Source organism: Bradysia coprophila, unplaced genomic scaffold, assembly GCF_014529535.1.
Source record: "Bradysia coprophila strain Holo2 unplaced genomic scaffold, BU_Bcop_v1 contig_94, whole genome shotgun sequence".
NCBI classification, from domain to species: domain Eukaryota; kingdom Metazoa; phylum Arthropoda; class Insecta; order Diptera; family Sciaridae; genus Bradysia; species Bradysia coprophila.
The window spans coordinates 10,550,248-10,576,480 of NW_023504022.1; the positions used below are offsets into that span (position 1 = coordinate 10,550,248).

The 26,233-nt window shown below is 37.2% G+C and overlaps 3 protein-coding genes across 3 annotated transcripts; 1 reads left to right on the plus strand and 2 right to left on the minus strand.

Moving 5' to 3' along the window:
* Positions 1-1,817: 1,817 nt before the first annotated feature.
* Positions 1,818-15,400, minus strand: LOC119085541. The gene is made up of 13 exons (XM_037195954.1): positions 15,027-15,400; positions 14,542-14,865; positions 14,306-14,478; positions 14,046-14,243; positions 6,703-6,846; positions 5,862-6,638; positions 4,829-5,005; positions 4,532-4,757; positions 4,334-4,476; positions 3,111-3,322; positions 2,962-3,043; positions 2,361-2,879; positions 1,818-2,297 (listed from the first exon to the last, which is right to left on the minus strand). The coding sequence occupies exons 1-13, from the start codon at positions 15,133-15,135 to the stop codon at positions 1,962-1,964; spliced, it is 3,420 nt and encodes a 1,139-aa protein (XP_037051849.1). The 5' UTR covers positions 15,136-15,400; the 3' UTR covers positions 1,818-1,961.
* A 1,962-nt stretch (positions 15,401-17,362) lies between these two features.
* On the plus strand, positions 17,363-18,047 carry LOC119085543 (NADH dehydrogenase [ubiquinone] 1 alpha subcomplex subunit 6). The gene is made up of 2 exons (XM_037195961.1): positions 17,363-17,580; positions 17,724-18,047. Exons 1-2 carry the CDS (start codon positions 17,451-17,453, stop codon positions 17,966-17,968), a joined length of 375 nt encoding a protein of 124 aa, XP_037051856.1. The 5' UTR covers positions 17,363-17,450; the 3' UTR covers positions 17,969-18,047.
* Positions 18,048-19,603: 1,556 nt separating this feature from the next.
* LOC119085544 lies at positions 19,604-24,228 on the minus strand. Its single transcript, XM_037195963.1, has 3 exons — positions 23,491-24,228; positions 21,973-22,024; positions 19,604-20,991 (listed from the first exon to the last, which is right to left on the minus strand). The coding sequence occupies exons 1-3, from the start codon at positions 23,719-23,721 to the stop codon at positions 19,835-19,837; spliced, it is 1,440 nt and encodes a 479-aa protein (XP_037051858.1). The 5' UTR covers positions 23,722-24,228; the 3' UTR covers positions 19,604-19,834.
* Positions 24,229-26,233: the final 2,005 nt, after the last annotated feature.

The window sequence follows — 26,233 nt, forward strand, 5'->3', positions numbered from 1 at the left end:
TCAATTGGGGCGAAAGTTTCCAACATTTCCGTAAATAATTTAGAAGCGATTCCATTTCCAACCCTGTAAAATAGTAAAGATCAGAACCGTTCAGCGAATCGATACTTGTTGTCTTTCCGACTGTGAAGTGAAACTTCATCTTCTGGTTTCACCGAAGGCTAGAGGTGAATTGTGACGCAAACGTATACTGCAGCAGATTTACTTACTGTTACCGAATTATTAATTCACGCCGTAAGTGTTCCTAAAATTTGAATTTTAAGTGAACCAGTCGATGAAAAAGTGAACCGAAAAATACATTTCAACGCTTCCTTATTGAAAATGACGCTGCGTTAGAAAGGCTGGCGTGAGAAAGATTTTGAATTTCGACCGCACTTACGGTGTGAATTGTACGGCTTTTCAAATCAATTCATGGACTACAGTTTGTTCATGTCATTTTTACACAGTTTTAGATATGTCAGAGTTTTTAATGTACCCAGTCAATTAAGTTCTTCCCAAATTATGAATTTTTGGCGCAAAATTTAAAATTTCTATCGCGAATTCAAATATTGCGCAATTTGGGAAGAACTTAATTGACTGGGTACATTAAAAACTCTGACATATCGACAATCTTTAGAAACTGTGTAAAAATGAAATGAACAAACTGTATTGTCTTTTCATCTAAATTCTTGTACTCCTTCTGCTTCCACATCCTTTGCAACTTGGCTAATTGACAAACACTACATTAGTATCAGGCTAGACATTGGCTTGGGTTTCACACGTTTTTTCGTTGAAAAAATAGTATGCATTACGAGGGCGGGCAGCGAATTTTTTTCTACTTTCGCCCATTGTCATGATACAATATAGAAGAAAATTTAAACGTTTTGATTTTTCCAACGAAAAACTGAAAATTTATTGTTTTGAAAAAGCTCGGCCGTCAACAGGTTTGACATAATCTACATCGAACAATCTTAATGTACAAGCTTGCTTTAACTCTTTGAGTGTATCTCAATTCTTTATTCGATTTATTCGAGCTCTCGTTGAATCGCGCGTTACTTGGCTTAGATCAAAGTTCGAACAGCATCAACGCTTGCATAAAGATCGGGTACCCCAAACGCACATGGACTAGTCCTTGAGTAAAGGCCAGCAAGTTTTCCGTTGCAGACCAATGGTGCTCCTGAAAATGATACGATTGGAATTGTGGTTGTTTTCGTCACTAGATGTAAAGTTATCAAACGAGTGAAACGAGACTTCACATGTAGTGACAAAAACAATCCCATTGCGCAACGTGTTGCATAAATAACTATTCAATAACTTTGTAAATATCTTAGCATTGTATCAATCAATATAAAACATTGAACTTACCGGAATCACCCAGGCATGCACCGATTGTCAAGGCGCACACGTTTGGTATTGGAAAAGGTCCAAATATTAATTGACAAATGCCGCTTTTTTTCCTAATTTTTGTTTTATTTAGAAGGTAATCGAAGGCCGAATAGAGTTTGGTTGAAAAAAGTTTAAATTTAGGTCTTGGACTGAGGCCGCTGTTTTCCCTGATTTTTGTTTCATTTGAAAGGTAATCGAACACCGAATAGAATGGTGGTGCAAAAAACTCTCACACAAAGCCCAAAGTGGCAAAAATTCACAGGCATAAAGGAAAATCTGAAAGTTTAGCCGTCATACTGTTGCGATTAAGTGAGGATAAAACGACTGCCAAAGATCCTTAGTTTTAGTTATTGAGCTGTTGCTATTACCTAGGTAACAAGCCTATAACCCATCTTACGTGAAATACAGATTACTGGGAATCAGATGCATAACTCTCATAATTCTCACTTGAGAAACATTTATTAACATTTACGATGTAGAAGCTTACAGCATCCTACGTACAAAAAGTTTAGAAATTAAGATGAATATTAATCGTCAAAATTCAAGTTGGGAACAACGTGTTCAAATTTAAGTTAATCGAATTATCGATTATAAATGTATTAATCTGAGTTCGTCGACGTTCCATCACGTTGGTCGACGGTTCCATCACGTTGGTCGACGTATCCATCACGTTGGTCGACGCTTCCATCACGTTGGTCGACGCTTCCATCACGTTGGTCGACGCTTCCATCACGTTGGTCGACGGTTCCATCACGTTGGTCGACGGTTTCATCACGTTGGTCGACGGTTCCATCACGTTGGTCGACGGTTCCATCACGTTGGTCGACGGTTCCATCACGTTGGTCGACGTTGCCTTCAACATCAACATATACATATTTAGTGCTGTCGTGTCGTATAACTTTCGTCAATCGCTGACCATCATCGCTATAACCGTCCTAAAATTATGAAAGAAATTTTATGAATTGTGAAATCCATGAGCCAATTTCGCAACAACTCACATTCGGATTCAACCCGTAATGCACATTTGCCAGGGTACTGTCACGCGTTGAAGACACATCTATGAATAGCTGACATTTCTCTGACATTCGTCGGATGATGGGATAAATCAATTTTGCACCCTCGTCGTCCATCTGTTCCAAGTCAATGAATGCGAATGGCGCCTTCGAATACTCGTTCAAAGCGGCGAAAAGCAGCCAAGATGTTCGCAATCGATCCGCTTTACTCAAAGCTTTGAAACCAATGACGTCACCGTCGATTTTTATTTTAAATGTCGCGGAATTGTTATTGAGCATCGCGTCAAAATCGAAGTTGATCTCATAAACAATGTTGTCGTTTGGATGGATTTCTCTACCAATATCATTCAATATTGTGTTGATTAGGATGCTGAAATGATTACATTGATTGATGATGATGGCTCGCAGGCGGTTAAACCGTTGTTCGCAATTTTGTAATTTTGCTTTGGCGGCACTATATGTCACATTCATTTCCGTTGCCCTTTGTTGACATATATCTCGTACCTTTGCAGAAATAGAAACCAACTCATTAAATCATGGAGAGTGGTGACAAACACATAAATTCTTGAGCGCTGGTAGTACTTACCGCATACCATCCGCTAGACGCATAAAAAACGTCTCGATCGAAAATGTCGTCCATATCACTGAAGTTGATCTGCATCACCAGTCTATTTCATACGGAGAAGAAGAAAATTTGACAATAAAATTCCATGCGAACCATTGGGTGTGACTTACGGGTCTATGTAGATCCCATTTTGGATGTCTTGCCAAAGTGTCCGTGGCTCCGTGATGCAATCGACAGTCGTCCAATCTATGTTTGCCTGATGAGCTTGTAGGACCGTTTTTATGGTCTTGTATTTGAGTGATGCTACTTCTTGTAGCAAATTTGTAATTTTCAATTGAAGTCGCGCAACACTCATGTTCAGCTTTGTCATTTGCTGTTCGCTCTGCAATTTTTTTTTTTCAAATATTTAAGGAGTCAGTTATTTCTTTTAATCTTAGGACAGCTAAGAAACCCATTTGAGGTACAGGAAAGATTAAAACAAATCAAAATAGAACATTCATACGGTCAATTCACTCATTCCAAGTGCTACAGCTGTTCTTACCAGATCCACCAAACATATCTCTGCTCTTAAGAGCGCCAAGACTTCAGAACATTGGGGTACAAGCGGTCTCCGATTTTACTGAGTGATAGCTAGATGGATTCGTCTTTCAAATCTATAAAACACGCATCTTTCGAAAAAGAAATATTTCCTGTGAACAGCGTTCAAAAGTAAAGACATGTCAGAGGGTACAGAAAACAGTTTTTCGGCAATAACTCAAGAAAAGATTATTTTAAATTGATGTAATGTTGTACGAATGTCGACCTTGGCAAGACCTACAGGTAGAGTACACGTACTGCTTGGTGTGAGTAGATACACGAGAGTTATGACTAAAAATATAGTGAATGTTTGGAGAGTCCGCCTTCACTGCAGCTTCGTTCCACATATAAATGAACCCAGTACTTTTGTGCTGTAAGTCTATAGAAGTCTTGGAAAAAAGTTGGTGCGAAAATGCAGATTTGTTCCTTCTTTCTGGGAGCTCTACAGCTGGAACAGCATCTGGAACGGTACCACGGCAGTCATTTTTTATCGTCTACTATTCTTTTACCTTATCAATAGAAAAAGGCTTCGCTATGTCGCGAATATAATGTCGTTACAACAGATCCAATGTAATATCAAGAGAAACAATATTAAGTTTTTCTCGGAGGATTTTAGTCAAATAATGTGTTAGCGTACAGCACATGACCTCAGGAGTCCGGAACAGTAACTAGTTTTTCAATTGGACCAATATTGCAATATTTGGTACGCGACAGGAGTTTGGAAAACCGTTTGCTCCAACAGAACGCAGCAGAACCCTTACACACACAAACACTCTTGTTTTTTTTCGAATTATCGTGCCATTTCGCTACTACATACCTCTTTGATGGTTTTGTTGTGTTTACCAATATCCTGTTCATTCACAGCAATTTTTCCTTTCAAATCGATGTCTTTTCTCAGTCCATCTATTTTCGCTAACAAAGACGTGATTTCTGTTCTGTGCCGTGCAATTTCACCTTGGGCTAACAAGGATAATATGAACAATTTAAACAGCCCAAAATCTCCACCTTTGCATACCTTCAGTTATGCGTCCATTAATAGAGTCCAGTCTGTGTTGTTCTTCCACCAGAGCATCAGCATAATTTTGTACGTCCGGCGCCTCGTACGGTTCATTTATGTGACGGTGCAGAGCTTCCAGTTGATCGTTCTTGCGTCGCAGTTTTTCGGCAAACTCTTGTTCGAGTTTATCCACTTCTGCTTCGAGAGCGGCGGTGTTGGACACTGGTGGCTGGCGTGGTACATTCTACAATTTACGATTATTTTTCATTGCTTACGAAAACGTCTTATTCGTCGGTGGTTTAGCTTCCAACTCACCTCTGTTTCCATAAATGTGAGCGTAAGTTCACTGAGCTTACGGATTGAATCTTCCAGGCGTTGGCATGACTCACCGAATTCCATACCTTCCGGTGTCTTTCCCGGTCTGATATATTTTATTATATCAAATCCAAAGGAGTGACGTGTGTATATGAAACGACCATCCACGGAAGCGACCTTTAGCAACGATAAGGAATTTTAGAGGTGTTCTTTTGAAAAACAGCCGACTGAAATCGGACGCATTTTCCAATTCCTCGAAGCTTGTATGGCTGGTCGGAGCTGATCAAAAACCGAAAGCATGCACTTTTCTTACAGATATCTTACAGAAACACGAGCCGTACAAGGTCGTGTGAGGTGTTATTAGAAAGGTTATATACTTCCGGGGCAAAAAGGGTCTTAGTGGGTTTATAGTAAAATTCATCCAAACTGACATATGTGCAGTTGTAGTTTTCAAACGAAAAATGACTGAAAACCTATAGAAATTTCTCCAGTTACACGGGCCGAATATGGTCGTGTGGGGTGTCATTAGAAAGGTAATTTTATGTTGTTTCAGGGCAAGTAAGGTATTATGGAGGTTTGGAAGCGTCGACGATGTAATATGAGAAATTGAAATGTTTAAGTGCTCATATTTCATCGTAAATGTTTCCAAACACCCATAACACCATACTTGCCCTGAAACAACATAAAATTACCTTTCTAATGACACTGCACACGAAATTTTACGGTTCGTGTAGCTGGAGAAATTTCTGTAAGAAATGCATGTTTTTGATTTTTGAACATCTCCGAGCCACCCAAGCTTCGAAGAATTTTTTTTGAAAGTGTTTTTGGCTTCTAGGATCGAATACCTTTCTGGGCAAAAATTCTATTGGAAAATGCGTACGAATTCGGTCGGCTGTTTTTTATGAGGAAAAGTGGAAACGTCAAGTTTTCGCATGACTATTGGTATTCTCCATTAAACTTTACATGCTCAGGTCGTGCAAGTACTAACTGTCCACCATTAATTCGGCTAGTAGGCCTAGACTATGATACATACATATTTCTTGGTTGCATGTCGGAATGCTTCCTTGACTTCGTAAACGGATTCGACGCGGTAGATCTCAAGCTGTTTACCCAAGTAGAACATCAGCTTGCGACGGTTCTTATCATCGATATGTGTGTGAGTAAATGTACAGTAGTTCAACCAATGGTCCTGTGGTGCCACATACCCTACTCTGCTTCTCGGTTCTGGTAACTCACTGAGCACCAAAAATGTCACATTCGGGTACCATTCCGCATACTCCTTTTTCAGAATATCATAAATGGATGCGGCCGTGTCTTTAAACAATACGATCACAGACGAATAATCCTCTAAAATATTTTCGATGAACGCCTGGTGCTGTTCATCAATCGCACGGAATGTTCCATGTAACAAGAAGCCTTTGCTGCTGGGAATCAACGAACTTAGCTTCGTCAATTTCAGTTTTTCATTCGATGGCATGTACGCCTTCGGATGGAAAATGTCTTTTACGGCCGCATTGCACTCGGCAAGTATTTCTTCAATGTTTTCCGGCTCTGCCATTTCCTTTATTTTGCGCTGCGGTAAAACTTGTTCAAAAAAATGAAAAATTTCGTGCTCGTTCTTCATCTTTGTCAACTCTCCCTTTTTCACTATCAATTTTAGTTCGAGTTTGTCCATATCCAATTCCTCGCTACCGTGGAATATGGGATAGAGTTTGAGCAAATTGTCCCTGGGTATCATTCGACTTTTCCGATGCGTTCCAGATGCATCCTTCATGAATGTTATATTCCGTTCGGATTCGTTTTTCAGTCGCTGCCAAAAGAAAAGATTTTTTTGATTAAATTTAAACTGTTTAAACCGTCCATCCCGTTGTTACCTCGAGCTCTGTTAATAGCCGTTCAGTCGTTTTGAGACGCTCCTGTACTTGCGCCAACGAACGTTCAAGAATCATCTTACGTGTGCCAAGTACCAATTTACAATTTTGTAAGAGCTCAGACACGTCTTCTGGTTGCTCAATTTGCTGTTGAATTAAAAACGGAACAGATGGATTTGGTTGCAAGTAGTAATAGAATGAGCTCAAGGCAGTGTCTAACTGACTGCAGAAAGGCGTGAAGGGCACCAGGAGGCAAAATTTAGTCGAAAAAGGCATAGCCTTTACAAGGAAAGGTACCAGCGATAGGTCTTGAAAAACCGAAAACTTACACTTTTCTCACAAAAATTTCTCCAGTTACACGAGCCGTACAGTGCCGTGTGGGGTGTCATTAGAAAGGTAATCCCATGTACTCGGCTCAATAAATAGGGAGTTATTGGGATTAAAATTAATCCACAAAGTGCAGTTGAAGTTTTCTGTACGGCTCGTGTAAATGCAGAAATTTGTGTAAGAAAAGTGCAAGTTTTCGGTTTTTTGATAACCTTTCACCAGCCTCACAAGCTTAAAAGAATTTTTTCGGCGTCTAGGGTTGAATACCTTTCTAGGCATATATAAAAAAGTCCACTGGAAAATGCCTCCGATTTCGGTATGCTGTTTTTCCCTCACTTCGGCGATATTTCTTGGCATTTCTTCAGACCTATTTTTCTTGTTGATTTAACAAATCATGATTCAACGATCATTGGGTGAGTCTACCAAAAACATTCTGTTCCTTCATGCGTTTTCTGGAGCTGATACAACGTGTGCGTTAAACAAAAGTAAAACTTCAGCATTAAGTATAGTAAAAAGAAATCCAAAGCTATAGCTGATCAACTTAAGGTATTTTACGAAGGTGAAGCAGACTAAATAGCGCTATAGTCAATGAACTATTTACTGTTGGCGAATCGTTTGCCTTGAAATTAAATGGTGTGCCTGCGAACGTTATTTGCATCAATAAATATGTAAAATTAAGTCAGATCAACGCACGAAAAGGTTTGACCAAAGAATTAAAACTGGCAACATTTCCACCGACAAAAACGGTGTTACCAAATTTTCCTTTCAAAAAACGAATATTTTTGCGCACAAATGTAGGCTAAAAATTTGACAAGGGGTGAGCGCTCTTAAAAATGGATTCGAATTTACGGAAGTCAAAAGGATGTCGTCCGAAACCCTATATTTGAAGGTAATGAGCGAATTTGTAAAGTTTTGCTTCACTATTCCACTACTCCTCGATCCTCACTATTTAACTTGCGATATTTTAGTTTTATCGTGACGCAATATATTAGGTAATTCAGCCGGTCTTTGGTCTAAGGCTTTACAGTTTGTCGATTTATTTGGTATTTCTTCATTTCTTAGTTCTGAATTTTTCTGAGTATTATCTTTAATATAGAACGAACGTATTTGTTTTATTTTTGAAACAACATTTTCGGTTGTTTTCTGGAGGATGCTCATTATTAATGCCCACTCTTTAACATATAAGCTTCAATTAATTTTTACTTAAGTCTTTTCTCCGTAACAAAATTCTCCATTTTAATAACGTTTCAAAATACCGAAAATACCGGTATTCATAAATAATTTTCTGAATTTTATAGTTTTCGGCAACAACGATTTTCTGTTATGGTAACTTTTAATTGTCTTCGGGCAATTGCCTAAAATCGATGGTATTTTACGACAATTTTTATGGTAAGGTACACATGCTATCATTTTACTTATGAGTCAATTCGTGACGAATACAATGGTTACGGCCAGTGGCGGATTATGCCATGGGCAATTCGGGACTTTGTCCTGGGTGCTGGAAAAATTGGGGCGCTGGAAAAAATTATGAGCAAAAAAATGACTCTAAAATTACATAGGAAAATTTGAAATCGAAAATATCGCGCCAAATTTAGATCACTCTAGAGAGATTTCGTTATCAATATTTTAATGAAATTTAAACTTTTTATAGCCATGGCAGTATGGGCAGTATGTCACCTAAATTTTTACAAATTCTTCCAAGTCTTATTTTTATGTTGTATATTTTGTATTCATATACTCTCAAGTAATATTGACAAAGTCGGGTTTTAAAAAGCCTGGCGCAAAACTTGAGCCCAAAAAATTCACTTTAAAGGTGTTTTGGCTAAAACCATAAAAATACAAACTTTTTTCAACAAAAGCAGAAGATCTGTCGATTTTTTTATCATGAACACATACCCTAATATTTTAATACTATCACCAAAAAATACTTTATGTACTTCAGTGCTTCCGTACATAAAATCTTGTTGCTAACTCGTGCCTATTTTGCGCATACGATGTGTTGTCAACCTCGGCTTCGCCTCGGACTGACAATTTTCACATCTATTGTGCAAAATTTCCATTTACGCAATAGTTAGCAAAATAGCTATTAAGCTATTACAAGTCCGATGAAAGTATGAAAAAAGTTGAAAAATATTTCCGAATTTCGTTTTGCATGATCATTGTGAAATTCAAAGTGAGCTCTAAAAACATGTGACCTTAAATATTGTCTTGTGAATCAGGAAAAAATGTAACTTTGTTCGACTTAAAATCTTTACAGTGACCCGAAATTTGGTAAAATTAGAGTTTTTTGAAGCAAGTTAAAAAATCAATACTTCTGAGATAGAAACTCATTTTTTTATAATTAAGATTGATTAATAATAACTAAATAAGTCTCTTTTTTTGTCGTTTACACAATGTTGATTTTCCCACTTGTCTCAAACATATTTTACTGATATTTCGAACCAAGGTTTCGACAATAATTCTGATGTAGATCGGTAGTTATGCTGGACTTTTCTTTTTTTCTTGTTATCATCAGTGCAGATTCTGTGACTCTAGTCCGTACTACCTCCTTTCACTCATGCGAAGAAACTGTCTAACAAAACAGGAAACAAAACACCAAAAAACAGAACAAAATTGGCGCTAGATTTTTATTTGCCAGGGCAAGCAAATTTCTGGTAACAGAATTAGGTTCTCCCTAAAAAGTTTTTATTTTGATGTGGAATATTATTGTAAGCGCTTTTATATTCTATCATACATCAAAATTTTGCTTATTTATCCTTTAATTGTAAAAAGTATTGGTAAAATTTACAGAATTACCAACGATCGTCAACATGCGATCAGCGCGCCATCTTAATTATTCACTAGAAGCTGTTACAATTTACATGGAATGTTGACAAACGTTGGTAATTCTGCTAACTTTACCAATACTTTTTACAATTGGAAAACAAATAAGCAAAATTTTGATGTATGATAGAATACAGCCAAGGACAGTCAAAAAAGTGCATTTTTATGATTTTCGTGTTTATCGATTTCAACTGTTTTAACAATACAAATTACAATGGCAAAACAGCTGAATTCGATGAAACACGTATAGAATAAAAATGCACTTTTTTGACTGTCACAGGCTGTATGAAAACACTGAAAATAATTTTCGACATCCAAATCAAATAAAAAAAATTTTAGGAGAGAACCTAACTTTGGGCAATGAATACAGAGAAACATTTTGGTTTCTTTTTTCTTTCGGATAGTTTTAGGCAGATTTTCTTTTTCGGCGTGATTTTCTTGATGTTTAAGGAATCTGCCATCGCTAGTGAACATTTTCAAACAGATTTTATGAATTTATAAGAAAACAGAAGATATTGTGCGATAATTGATGATACTAATTTTATGAGAACCTCGAGTGTCAAATAAAAAGATTGTAAACAGTGATTTGAGAATAGTTAAAGATTTTTCTGATTTTGTTTGAAAAAAAAATGGGAAAAGATTTTTTTTTCTTTAAATTTATATTGGGTAGCATGTCCGTATGGTTATAAAATGGGCATAATTGTGAAGTTCACTGTATAAGGACTTTTATTATCGTAGCCTATAATTACTGGAACGAATGACTTTGTCACTCAATTCTCTTTGAATTAAGAGTGATATCGCCAAAACTTGAACCAATTTTGGTGAAAATGAATACCATGGTTCGGCGATCCGGGCAAGCTACAGCTCGTTTGAATCGTCTTTCAATTCTGAGAAATAGGGATCTTTTACTTTTTCTGTTAGTTTCCCATTTTCGGAGTGAACACGTGAAAGTAATAGCATGTCAATTGGTCGTGAAAACAGTTTTTCGGTGATAGCTCGAGATAGAAATCTTTCTAAAATGTGAAATGTTGTAGGAATATAGGCCTCTGGCAGACCTTCAAAACGAGTATAATCATCGGTAAGTACAGCCACCCGTTCTGGACTTATGACTCAAAAAATGGTGAATGTTTGGACAGTGCTGCTGGCTTGCAACAGAACTTTTCCGCGGAACTGACTATAGGGTGTTGTAGCTGGACTTACCCTCTTTCGTTCCACGTATAATACACCCCAGAAAAATTGTGTTGCGAGCCACAAAGTTAGTCGAAGTAAAATGCCGCTCCAGTAGACCCATATTTTTCAGTGTTTTCAACTTGTTTTTGGTCTTCAAACAGGCTGGAGAGATGGGAATGAAATAAACTAAATCAAAATTACATGTTTAGCTCGAAATAGTTTTGAACCGAGCGATCATGGGCCTTGAAGATGTTGCTTTCCTCCTACTTCGTAGTAGGTGGAAAACCTCATTTCTTTAACTTCACAAAATGAACAGAAACTCAATTTTTTGCTACGAATATAGGTTTATTATCAAGCAAAGATGCGCATCGTTCATTTACAGTCAATAAATGGTCAACCAAGATGTAATTTGTACTTCATAAGAGGTCACAACCGTTCCCAGCTATGGAAAATGTGTAAAAAATCCAGTTTTTTGACACAAAAAATTGTTTTAAGAATACATAGCTTAAGACCTTAACTAAAAGCAGTTAAAATCTCCACAGAAAAAAGTATGTTTGTGAAAAAACTGGATTTTTTACACATTTTCCATAGCTGGGAACGGTTGTGACCTCTTGTGAAGTACAAATTACATCTTGGTTGACCATTTATTGACTGTAAATGAACGATGCGCACCTCTGCTTTACAATAAGCCCATATTCGGTGAAAGCAATTGAGTTCCTGATATTTTTATGAAGTCAAATAAATGATGTTTTCCAGCTACTACGAAGTAGGAGGAAAGCAACATCTTCAAGGCCCATGATCGCTCGGTTCAAAACTATTTCGAGCTAAACATGTAATTTTGATTTAGTTTATTTCATTCCCATCTCTCCAGCCTGTTTGAAGACCAAAAACAAGTTGAAAACACTGAAAAATATGGGTCTCCTGGAGCGACATTTTACTTCGACTAACTTTGTGGCTCGCAACACAATTTTTCTGGGGTGTATTATACGTGGAACGAAAGAGGGTAAGTCCAGCTACAACACCCTATAGTCAGTTCCGCGGAAAAGTTCTGTTGCAAGCCAGCAGCACTGTCCAAACATTCACCATTTTTTGAGTCATAAGTCCAGAACGGGTGGCTGTACTTACCGATGATTATACTCGTTTTGAAGGTCTGCCATAGGCCTATATTCCTACAACATTTCACATTTTAGAAAGATTTCTATCTCGAGCTATCACCGAAAAACTGTTTTCACGACCAATTGACATGCTATTACTTTCACGTGTTCACTCCGAAAATGGGAAACTAACAGAAAAAGTAAAAGATCCCTATTTCTCAGAATTGAAAGACGATTCAAACGAGCTATAGCTTGCCCGAATCGCTGAGCCGTTGTTTTGAAATTGGTTCAAGTTTTGGCGATATCGATCTTAAATCAACATTCAACAGTAGTTAATGAACTATGATATGAGCTTACTGATGATCGTTTCTGGGACTCTCGGACAAAGATATTTAGAAGCGAAATTCAATATTGAATGATCATTTCTATACAGAGATGGTTATCAAATCATTTAGCAATGAATTTAAAATTTAATTAGCAGACGAATCCTACATGGAAATGAAGCTGTATCCGCGGATATATGGTACGATACGTACCGGTTAGTTTTGTTTGTAAGTTTTTAGCTATAAAAGAGTATCAGAATAATCGGAGTGTCCCAACACTGACGAAAAAGTTTTCAGATTATTACCTGTGACAGATAATCTCTCCCCAGGTAATGTAATTTCTCATACAAAAACAGCATTACCTGACACAGGTAATGTGATTTTTATATGAAAAATTACATTACCTGGGGACAGAACTGTCAACGTTTTTCTCAGTGTAATTAAGACGATGACTTGTGGGGCTGTGGATGATTTGTAAGTCATGCGAATTCCTACTTTATGAAAAAACTAGGACAATTTCATTACCATCGAGAACTCACCTCTCAACGCCTCTCAATAGGTTGCAAAAATCGAGAAATAGCAGATTCGCATAAGTACCTTCGATTCCAGTAAATTACCTTCGAGGAAATTATTGTTGTAAAAAAAATTAATTCTATGGAAATCGTTACTGTTCAGACAATCGACATTTCACCGTTTCTAGAAGATAGACAAAGTGATGAAATATCTCCCGTTTCAATACCCTGCAAGAACCAGAGTCAGGTGGATGGCTTCACGTTATTCCATCAAGCAACATTGGTACGGCGATGAACGATCAAGACATTTGAGTTTGTGTTGCTCGGTGTCTCGGCGTTAATCGTGAACACAGCCATTATACGAAAATCAAAGAGTCAAGTTTAGCCTTTGAGACATTAGGCCACTTGTGCAAGGATTCAGTCGGAAAAATGTTAATTGAAGAAACCGTTGAAATCCGGGCAAAACAATATTTGTACAGCCGATTATCTTTATTGAATAACAAGGCAACGATGAAATTTTTAAGTTATAAATATTCGAACGTAAACCCCATGATCAAAATAGACTTTGGAAGAAGAAAGACAAACCCCATGATCAAAATAGACTTTGGAAGAAGAAAGACAAATCGATGTATAAACTGCTGATCATCTGTTATTGACAATAGACGCTAATTATGAATAATGATCGCGAACTGGGTTTGTCTTATTATAGCATATCGTATTGCAAATCATTTACATGAGGCAATATGAGTATTTATCCAGCCCTGTCAAACGAAACTCACGGTGGAACTTATACTTGAACTATAATTCCCCACCTCACAAATTTAATGAGCTAGTTCAATTTGTCAAAATTTGTGTTTCCACCCGCCTTTGCAAGTGTCTTAACCTGGTCAGAACCTTGCAAAGATAAGTGTTGAGTTGCTATGTCGAAATGTCTGTCAAGACTAATGAAGTAAAAGATTCTGCATCAAACGTATGAAAACTTTTTGAAAAAAAGAGTAACAGACCAAGGGTACCGGTTGAAAAAGGTTAATAACTTCAATGTTTAGTTCACGAAACACTAAAATTCTTTGCTACAGACAATGCAATGCTACACTCACCTGAAACATATCCCAATTTTCTCCGGTTTTTTGATTGCGAAGTTCGCTTTCTCGTTCAATTGTCGCCCTTAAGCTCTGAATGACCCCGTTCAATGCATCTGACTCAGCTTGCAAAGCCACCAATTCGGCTTTCCTTGCCACTCTTTCTTTTTCTTCACGCTTCAAATTGGAAATTGTGAAGGCGGAAAATTCAGCAGGCTAAAATGAGTTTCGTTAGCAAAAAAAACTCTCCCGTTCGCACACACTGAATCACAGCTTACGTGTGACTCTTGAAATTCCGGTAATGCGTCATTCAGTTTCTTTATGCCGTTGATCAACCAACTGTCATACTTTTTCAAACGATCCAAAGTCTTCTTCGATTCGTTGATTCCACGGAAGTGCTTAACCGCAGAATTTGTTTGCATTTTCAAACCGGTGATGGTACTCATCAAATCTGTCGATACAAAGTACTATTTCTGACACAGGTTCATTATATAAGCAGCAATACAACACTTACCGAGTGGTCGTGTTGCTAGCATACTGCAAAGGACGTTTGAACTGTCACAGAACAGCATCTGCTTGCTCATATCGAAGTCAATCATTTTTAACTCGGCGTGATACACATCTTCGTCAACGGACATACTATTGTACACAAACTCTTGTTTGTTTTGGTTCAATAGCTTTCGTTGAAAGATGTAATCCTTCTCGTTGTGTTTCAAGGTGAGCTCTACTACCGTAGTAAGGCCAGCAGCCATTTTGAGATCATCATAATGAGTAAGTGAAAGTTGTTCCATTGAAGCACCTAGTCCAAAGAAGATCGCCTTGGCGACACTTTTTTTAACTGAAATAACAAAAACTCTGCTTAGAAAGCACATGTTTTGTTATCGACGGCGGTGGCACAATGCGTTTACTTCGTTTGGTGACGACACCATTTTTTTCGTGCCCTTTGTTCGATTTTCGTACATTTACAGAAATCTCTTCAAAAACTTAAAAAAAACTTACATCCTACGAACAGTCCAGCTAGAACGTTTTGTTGATCAAATTCTTTGAAAGTAGCTGTCTTTCCGATGTTAATAAAATTGGTTATTTTGACCCCTGTGATGTGTGCCATGTTGAGCAATTTACACAGAATATGTGCTGAGACAACGGATACACTTTACAAAATTACCTGTTTAGCAAAAAATCACAATAGAAAATGTCGACAGAAAAAAAAATTAGCAAACAATGGATGCATTTCTTCTCTCACTCTCCGCGAATGTCGCTTCTGGCGAGAAACTTTTAGTATGCGTGCGATTTAACAAATAGGCTTGTGGTAGCTGCAAATGACGGGATCGATCCGGGTTCGTATTTGTAAGATTTGTTTTGCGGCGCAATACGGAAGTAGATCGAGATGGAAAATCTACTCGGGGTCTGCTGACATGTCATAATAATACATAATAATAGATAAGAATCTGGCAACGGACCCTAGATGTAAGTATAGGTCGCCATCTCTCTTACTTAAACACTCTATACAGATACAGAATTTAAAGTAGTCAATTAAATATTTCTGCAACGGTGCTGCGAAAAGTGAACTTTTTCATACCGTAATGTGGTTCTTCTTTTCACTTGTTGCGAACTCTTTTCGCAACTAGTTGCGAAATACTTGCGAAAACTCTTTTCGCAACTAGTGGCGAAATAGTTATTTATGACCAATGAAAGTAGATAAGTAGCAGTCCATATAAGTCGGAGCACATACGGATTTGCATGGCGCCACCTCAAACGAACTCATTTCGAGTGGAAATTTGCACTAGAAATGAGTTCGTTTGAGGTGGCGCCATGCAAATCCGCATGTGCTCCGGCTATGAACGTTTGGCCATACCTATCTATTTACTTTCATTGATTTATGACAACGAGTGCGAAGTACTTTATTAGGCTCAAGATGTGTAATTATGACACGAGGCCGCAGGCAACTTTGTACTTTGAGATTCATACAACGTTTAATACCACAAAGCCATCTAAAGTTTGCTAATTTTACATATTATGATGCTGAGTTGCATAATAGTTATTTATCTACCAAGGTAGGTATGAAGTTATTTTTTCGTTGTGTGCGAGAAAATACCGGCATATCTACCGAGGTAGATACAACGTTTTTCGCAATTTCGGGTCATAATCACCTTTCCAATGCAAAACATGTCCTACATTTTGTACCAAAATTCTTGTGTATACAGAAATTCATTTGAACGATCAAGAAGGCTGTATTTTAATACACATTGCAATGTGATGTTAAGAGACGCGTTGAATGAGTAGTTGGATATCACGAATGATAGTTGGCTATCACGAATGATAATTGGCTATCACGAATGATAGTTGGCTATCACGAATGATAGTTGGCTATCACGAATGATAGTTGGCTATCACGAATGATAGTCAGCTCTCACGAATGATAGTCAGCTCTAACGAATGATGATAGTCAGCTCTAACGAATGATAGTAAGCTATCACGAATGATAGTCAGCTATCACGAATGATAGTCAGCTGTCTCGAATTCACACGAGTTTAAATTTTATTGAAAACATACGTCATTTTTTACCGGGGCATTTTATATATAAAGTTTTGAAGATTTTCAGTGAAACTAAACAGAATTAAATCATTAATGAGAGATTTATTAGACCGTTCTAGTAGTTCTTCTTCTAAATGCGTTTTTGTGGCCATCAACATACAAAATTACATTTCATTGAAATAAATCAATAAATCTTTGCCAATAAAAATACTATTGAGAAGCTCAGACAAACAGTCAAGGGATCTGACCCACCCAACATGTGGGACCTAGTTATTAGTACTTTATTTCATATGGAGTGGGATCCTGGAGCGACAGCGAGAATCCCACTACATATGAAATACAATGCTTTATTGCATAAGAGAAAACAAGACAACAACATGAATGACAGCTAACAAGTAATTTCTGATTTAGAACTCTAGTGAAGTAATTTTCTGTCACAACATCACTCGACTTTTTCACTGCTATTATTTACCCTAGGTAGATAACAGTAGATTATTCACCTCTGTCCATATGTTTATTTAGTCACTTGGGGAGTTATTGCATGAGCCGAAGGCGAATGGTATAACCCCAAGTGTCTAAATAAACATTCGGACAGAGGTGAATACGCTATTTTATCTACCGACCGCGAAATAATAGCACTTTTTCACTGCTATTATTTCACCTAGGTAGATAAAATAAATTAAAATAATAAAGTAACATAACTTTTACAAGAGTTTACCGCCCATTTTTGTCGCTTTCGATAACAGATAACAAATCATGAAACTTCTTCACTGAAAATTAGTGCAACTTCAAGTTTCGAAATGTCAGTAACTGTCAAAACACACATAGATACTTTATCGGAGGTTTGTTTTTCCTTCAGCTGAAAAATTTCGTAAAAATTGTATCGAAATGGCTGGTCGTGAGGCTGTAAAAAGGAGTCTTCAGCAAGTTCGCCCTATTCTGTCTGTAGATCAAAACGAGGCACGCCGAAGAGTTCTCAATTTATACAAGGCATGGTACCGTCAAATCCCCTACATTGGTAAGTTAATTGCGTTTTCAAAATTCCCTTTCCGATTTGTTATGTCATCGAAAGCAGCAGCAAAACTCTTGGCTCAATATTGTTTTTGTTTTCGGATTTATTTTTGAACTAAAATTGGGATCGTTTTCTCTCATCTTTTGCAGTTATGGATTATGACATCCCGAAAAATATCGATCAGTGCCGTGCAAAATTACGTCAAGAATTTCTGAAACACAAGAATGTCACCGACATCCGTGTTTCGGATATGCTGGTGATCAAAGGCCAAATGGAACTGAAAGAAACTGTCGAAATTTGGAAGCAAAAGGGGCACATTATGAGATTTTGGAACGAGTCCGAAGAGCCCAAGCCGACAGACTTTTTGTCAAAGTTTATTGCCGGCCATAATTAGACCAAATTGTGAATGAAGTTCTGTAGAGACCGTAATAATGTTCAAGATTTGAATAAAATTCGAATGTAAATACAGGTCAGTGTTGCGCATCCTTTTCATTTTAGACAGTGATATCGCGATAGCCATTTCGATGACAAGGGATTTCTATTTTCGGTGTCAAGGTCAAAAAAGATGCCAGAGGGTCGTGTAAACAGTGTTTTTTTGGCAAAAACCCGGCGTAGTAAAGTTTTTAATTAAAATGTTGTGTGAATATCGTTAACTAAAAGACCGACAATTGGAGTCCATACTACTCCCACTATTGAATAGTATTCACAGTTGCCAATGTCTTTCGCGGAACTGACTAATGACTGTTACAGTTGAACTCTCACACTGACATTGCATGTAAACTGAACGCAAGATAAGCTCTGTTACAAAAAAAGAAGGCGTTTATCGGAACAAAGATGCTGCATGGTGAGCCAACACTTCACAGGAATCACAGGAGTCAAGACCAGTCAATACATTGGTAATTCATTTACCTTATTTTAGTTTCAGCATAGACTCTCAGGCTTAGACTTACCCTATAGGTGATGAAACTATTTTATTGCCTATAGGTGATTCCTACGATGTCCTACGGGTCCTTTGATTTTTTGTATGAAAGAAAGGTTTTCTTAAAAGTTTTCATCCTTCAAAGCCCGAAGGGCCTTTGGGTAGCCAATCCAGACTTGTAGACTTTGCCAAAATAGCTTTTATTTCGTCATCAATGTTGTTAACAGAAGAAATGTTCGAAGTGGACAGTATATCACAAGAATGTTCTACGAACTTTTCACTATGAAACGACCGTTATGCCATCAATAGTTTCATGTATTCCATTCAGAAACGGCAAGAGCATCGCCATATAATCGTGTTACTGTTACTGTTACCTGTTACTTCGTTTTTTCGAAGTGTCATCCTAGTGGTTGATGCACAATCTTGTACTTCATTTGTTAACGCGTACATTTTCTTATATTAAGACTACACGGCCTCTAGGTCATCGCTTATATTTTGTTGTTTATTTAGATAGCAGATGATTAGCCATTCAGAAACGGCTTGTCTCATCTCACCTGAAACGAACGGATATAACACTGAACCAAGCTAGGTTGGAATAATGTTATTGCGTCGCAATTTTATTATGAGAAGAGTGGTCAGTTTTCCGTTAAAAAGAGCTGGTCTACTGTTTTGTTCAGTGCTACGGTACAACGTATTGAGGTGGTCTCTCATTCGAAAAAAAACCAATCCGCCTTGCCTCTGTTTTGTTTCCTAAGACAGATACGAGTGATATGATCACTTTCGAATGAATAAACTTTCCGCACTCGCTTTCGAATAAACAGTCCTTGACTGGTCGATTGAACTGTAAATATAGCACTGTACGGTCAAAATCTTTGTTGTTTTTCACATTCAGCGAATCAATTACCAGGATAAGCTCAGCTCATGTACCAATGAGTCAATGTTTACAAACATTAATGCCACAAAGAAACTTTAGTTTTTTGCATAAAGAGTGATGTGACTCACATCTGGAAATTATTGAGACGATGTGGTTAATAACGCTGACCACTTACTTAATCATCGATCATGACGGAATTTAATGGCTTTGTGGAGAAAATGAAACAAATAATTTGAATTTGATAAACTTTATTGACAAATTAAAATCTTAGCGTCCGATCTTAACGAAAAACATTTTTAACCTTTCACGGACGGCAAGAGCATCGGTACACATACATCGAGCCCATTAATTCTTTTGCTTAAATGTTTTGTCATCCAGAATCGTTAACAGATGATGCAGCCGTCTGTGAAAGGTTGTGAATTATGGCAATATATGAACAAAACGGTCGATCAAGTACACGCATTGCTTTACGACCGTACAACTTCACCATTCGAATTAATGATAAATTTAATATCCGAAAAAAATACCGGTTCCGGTTCTGCGGTCTTGGTAACGGCCACTGTATCCGGATAGCGATTTGGTTCCAATTGCAAATCGCGAGCAAATGAAGTGATCGGCTTCACCTTGTAATTGGAATTTCCATGGTTGATGTGATGGATCGTCGGTGAAGTAATCTTTGAGTTCTCTAGATTTTGCTGTTGCTTGAATAGTTGAGCGCGTCGTGGTAGTATTGGAGACGATTGAAAGCAATCTGTTTCGGTTGTTGATCGCACGGAAATTGACTCGATTCTATGGTGTTCGTCTGTGCGCACTTCGCTGGTGAATCCATTTGATGAGCTGTTGATTTTGTGGATTTCGACATTTTTCAAATTCTGTATTCGCCTCTGAATGTCATTCAATTCAGTTTTGTCGTCGGTGGATTTCTCAGTTTGTTCCAACAACTCCACAGACTTCAGTCGTCTGATTGTTCGTTTGATTTCGCTGTTACCATCAGTTGCTGATGTATTGCTTGTGACTGTACTAAAATTCTTAACTGATGCTTTATAGAATAGAGGAGGAGCGATTGGCGACTTGGGTACACTATTGAATACATTCGTTTGTTCTTGAACAATTTTTTGTGGCTGCCGAACGATTTTTGTTGGCTCCGCTACAACCACCTTTGGTTCCGGCACAAATTTCGGTTCGTTGACTGATTTATCATTTGATCTTTCAGCTGGTTCGATTTCATCTAAAGCCTCCACCGACTTTAGCCTTCGTCGTAGTGTTCCAATCAGTTCATTACCGGAGACATTCTCGTCTTTCTCCAGTAACTTTTTGGAGTTCGACCCATTTGATGAAATTTTAAAATTTGGCTTGCCATGAGAAATCAATAATTTCGGCTTCTCCTCCTTATCCTTATCGTCAGTAGATGGTTTAGTCTGCTTAGCATCAGTGGCAGTTTTACCATTTGTGATAGGTTGATTTTGAGCATTATTTTGCAATTCACGCAACTGGTTATTGATCGCATTAATTGTCGTGTTTTTCGGAGCAATGAAATTCGGTTTTTTATTGCCACCAGTCTGACGACGATGCAATGTTGAGGAGAGCTCTGCTTGGAGTTGATTTTTGATTGGATTTATCGCATCTGAAAAGAGAAAATTCTTTGTTAGAACAATGATAGTAATTTGGAAACGAGTGTTGAGGACGTTACATCAGCTGCGACACAAAGAATAGTGAAAATATTTCCAGCACAATATTTGAGTCCTTGATCTAGCCATTCCTATAACTGATACAAGATCATTTTGCTAAGTATTTTGAGGTGAGTGTAACCCAATGACCTTCCCATCAAGGTGTTTCTGTTCACTTTTAAAACCCAACGATAAGAGGATCACTGATATCCTGACCGGTAGTTGCTTGCAAAATATATTTTAAATTCTTTGCACTTGGATGTACCTATAACTCGCTGTGTTGCATCTTGTAGAATTCGTTAGAATAAACAGCAGGTCTATTGGCGGTTTATGTACGATGAAACTGTGGTATGTTGACCCACTTTATCCCATCCCATCGTAAGAGTCAACTTCTCAGTTACATTTTTTTCCAGGAATTTCACACAAGAAAAGCAAAATCATAAATCATGTCTCACTCTCTATTGCATTACATAACTTTAAAAAATGTATTTAACGGTCATTCTGACATGGTCAATTAATCCCAATAAAATGCAGTAAATCAGCCACAAAGCCGATAAAATTTAACCAAATGAGTCATCCGAAAAAATGCAACCAACATTTTTCTCACCCATTACGACATTATAAACCGATTTTAATCTTTCATTTACAACAACATCACATTCCAATAAACCAAACCAATTTGGCTGTTGGTTGCGCTAATATAATAACTGTCCAGTCAAAAAAAAAGTTTTTCTCAAAAAGAATGCCCATTCAACGAAGGTAAAGAGTGTCGTAAGAAGATCGAAATATTTTTTTCTTCTCTTTAACATTTTCAGACGATGAAGGCATATAACAAATAAACAAAATTTAAAAAAAAAATACAAATCCGAAACGTGATGTTACAGTGTATAAATGCATTAAAGTGCTGAATATGTAGGAAATAAGAAAGATTTTTTTACCTTCGCTATAATTATTGTTGTCAATGCCATTGCATTCGTTCGATGAGGAAATCTGTAAAAAAAGACAAAGAAATTTAATTCTTTCATATTTTAAGTTGGATCGTTTAGAAACGGCAAGCGTAGCACAACATAATAAATCGTTAAATCTGTTACTTCATTTGTGGAAAGTATATTCTAGTGTGTTATAGAAAATCTATCACTTCAATGTGTTTATCATATATATTTGGCTATATAAGCGAACATTAGCCACCGGCTAATAGCCAGCGCTCTTCATTTTTCACATTTGAAAGTTATGTATCGAGCCCAAATGGTACTCTATCTGGCAGCTGTTGACTATAATAATTTTTGCTGCTTGAAGTACGTTGGTTGTAACCATATCACTGTTCAGTGCTATGTTATAACCCTTTATTTAAAGAACCAACTAAAATGTTGATATAAAATCTATTACTTCATCTGCTTTAACATTCATTTTGCTATATAAGATAACACCAGGGAGGTCATGGCTTATTTTTTTTTTAGTGTCGATAACAAATGTTTATAATAGATTAAGTTATGTGCCAGTCATTCGAAGTCGAAGTATAGTTTGGATACATTTGCGTCATTCGGTTGTTTCGTCACGTGCAAATTTATTTCCTTAAAATTGTGAGTGATAGTACATCGTCAATTGATTGTAATCGGTACTATTGATAAGGATTGACGGAGGAAAAATACACAAAAATCGGCGCAATTGGAAACCAATAAATTTTTTAGTTTGATTATGTGCAATAAAAACCAATTAAAAATTTGAATTGCTGAAGGTAGATCGGGTGATTACAAATAAACGAAAGTCATCGGCAAGCGATGAACTCTAGCGTAGCACTGCCGAGAGCACTGCTCCTTGCATTAACACTAAATTAACAAGCGTCAAATTCGGAGGATATATTAATAAGAACTACAGGAACAGTGCTATGACTCTCCAATGCATCAAAAGATTTAATATCTTGCTGGTAAACTCAACTACTAAACTTTTGGTATGTATGAGTCCAAAATTTCATGGATGGCAACAACGCACTTCATGCAAAAGTTATCATAGTGGTCAACTGCAGATAGTACTCTGTTTTACGTGAAAATATTTTACAGTGAGAGTACTACTCATAATGGCAAATATATCACAATTACTATTATCGAATTGACATTGACAGACAGTAGCTAAATCTTTTACTTCGATTGTTCACTATAAAGTTCTATCGCTGTGTATGTAATGCAGGCGACAAAGAATTTAGAATTCTAAGCAATTGTAGAAAACTTGTCCATGAAAGTTTACTATTGCGATTGCGAATTCCCATCAATTAACTATTTCTAAAATCACATCACCTCAAGCCTAGCTGAATAACAAAACAAATTGTAAACGAACAAAGAACCAAGAGGATGAGATCATTTTTCTCAATGAAAACAATTTTTCAAATAATAAATTCAAATCAACGCGTGCTGACCGCTTACAAGTTAAATAAATTCTTCTGTAAAAACAGAATCACTCACCTGCTTGATTTGATTCATGTAGCGACTGTTCAATCCATTCTGTGATTCGGACACTTTCTTCAAAGTCGTTCCCCTTTCAATGTCAATCAATAATTGACTTCGATCGCTCATATTTCGGGTGGTGTTTAAATTTATCGGTGACTGGTGTTGATGGTGATTTATCGAATTCGAAAATAGCATTCCATTTGTTGGGGGTGGTGGTGGTGGAGGAAGTGGAGCTTGTAAATCCATCTTTTATAATATTATTTAATTAAAACTTTGGAATGCACTCGGTTCACTTGATGGTATTGACTTAAACACACAAGTCCATTTAAATGTAAATCTAGGGCTAACAATTGTATTTGTCGTTTTTGTTAATCTTATCTTTACTTATGCGGAATAAAAACCGTGTTAAAACCGCTCGAAAAACAATAGATAAGTAAGGTGTGTGTTGATAATGAGCACACTAAACTGAGTATAGTTCGTCACGACAATATTTTTGCTTATTTATGATTTGATTGATTCGCAACCGCACAAGTGTAAACAATTTTTAAACAAAACTCCAAAAACTCATAATTCTATTTTTATTCGAATGAAATGACCAACGCAACGAAATATATGTGGTGTTAAGGCTACGATGGTTACAGACTGATTGAATTCTGCTTGGCGACTTTTCTTCCATTCAACACTGTTATGTGTTTCTTGCGATGACTACATGGGCAAACCGTTAAAAATGGAGAGCTTTCGCGAGAATTTATTAATCGTCCATCCTCAGAGATGTGTATAGTCATAAAATTTTCAGTCTGAAGTGCATGCTCTCGTATATTATACGCTTTATACAACAGTTGATATATACGTCGATTGAATCATTGTGACAATTAAACGGTACCATACTATTGCCGCATGTTTCAATGAGCAATTAATGTTCATTAACTGAAACCATGGAGTTATACTCTACCGGTGATATTATAGCGCTCATGTAAATTACGAGACGGTGTGCATTGATTTTGTATTCCCGTCTTTGTCGGTAAAGGGTCATTCAAATGGTTTGCACGCTTGTCTTTGGAGGATAGGGTTCAGACCAAAGCGTGTGCCATTTTTCCCCATACATATTAAGCATACGTTTTACTATCAAGAAGACATCTTGCGATGAGCACTGTTCTCTTTAGTCTTATTATATCAAATGTGTATGTTAAAGCGAATGAAGTAAAAGATTATGCATCAACCACTCGGCTCCAAACAATCGAAAAAACCGAACTTATCGTTATAACGGCTATATAGTATGTACGACTGTCGGTGTTAAGAGGTGAACATATGAAATAAGTCGCGTCAACAAACAAATCGTTATAATGCAAGGAAAACATGCTATATTATGCCTTCAATGATTCATCGCCTTTTTTCGTAGAAAAACTTGAAATTCAATTAAAAACATTAGAACTGTAGCATGTGTGGATTATGACGTTGTGATTAGTCACCATTGCTCTCGGAATGAAATCGAGTATATTGAAACATTCAGACTAAGTTCGTGTCGTATTTGTTGTGATTTTTTTTACATTTGATTCATTAACTCAACGCAAATTAATAATGTGTAGAATGAGAGGGAAATGTTGGGGGAAAGAGAGATAGATGGTTGGAGAGGTACAGAGCGTGAGAGATCATTTGAGCGTAGCATCAGGCTCTATGAATGAATTTGAATAATTTCTTGTCTCCTTGAGTTTAGCAGTTTTTTTTTGTTGTTAACCATTTTTATGGTATGGAAATTTTTTGTTTATTGTTTTGATCTTATACGTGGTGTTTACCTCTGTACGTATATGGAATAAAATTAATCTTTTAAATTGTACCTATGTTTCATAAGCAGGTAATGGATTTTTGCGTTAAAAATCAACTTTTATTTAATGGAGCAGTAAACTATACCGGAAATGGATGTCCTCACCAAGGCTTGCACCGATCAAACAATTTTAAAAAAAGTGAAGGCTTTTAATTGCCCGGACGAAATGAATTGGATTTTTTCGTTCGATGAAATTATTCCGATATGCATCACTCAGTTTTGTAAAGGTCGATTTCTTTTCTCTTAGGTTTTTAGCCCCGTACGAAGTACTGGGGGCTTATAAGATTAATATGCCGTTTGTAACACGTCGAATTGGAAGCAGACAGTAAGGGCAAAGCATTTGGTTGTGTTCATAGATGACGAATCCGCAATAAAAAAAATGTCCGTCCGTCCGTCCGTCTGTCCGTCTGTGACCCCTCTAGCTTGAGCAAATCACAACCTTTTTTCAAAATTCTTTTTTTCCCCGATTGGTATCGACAAAAGTAAGGTCAAGTTCGAAAATGGGCATGGTATGGTCGGCCCTTCCAGAGCTAGGGCCCTATAGGTGTTTTTCAGTCTTTCGACGATATCTACCGAAATACGCACGTAATAGCTGCTTGTGATATATCAAATGAAAGGTATTGACGAGTAGAACAAAGTTGCTGAACATTGTTTTTGGGTAAGATGCAACGCGGGCTTGTTGGGAGGGCTCAAAGGTCGTTACTCGGCCCTAAGTGTTTTTTGCACATAAATCGAGTAAATCTCATCCGATCTTGCTAGATTTAGTTTTTTATGGAAGGTAATTGAATGCCGAATAGAATGATGGCAAAAAAAGTTTCAAATTTGGGCCCTTGGACTAAGGCCGCTACTCGGCCCTAAGTGTTTTTTGCACATAAATCGAGTAAATCTCATCCGATTTTGCTAGATTTAGTTTTTTGTGGAAGGTAATTGAATACC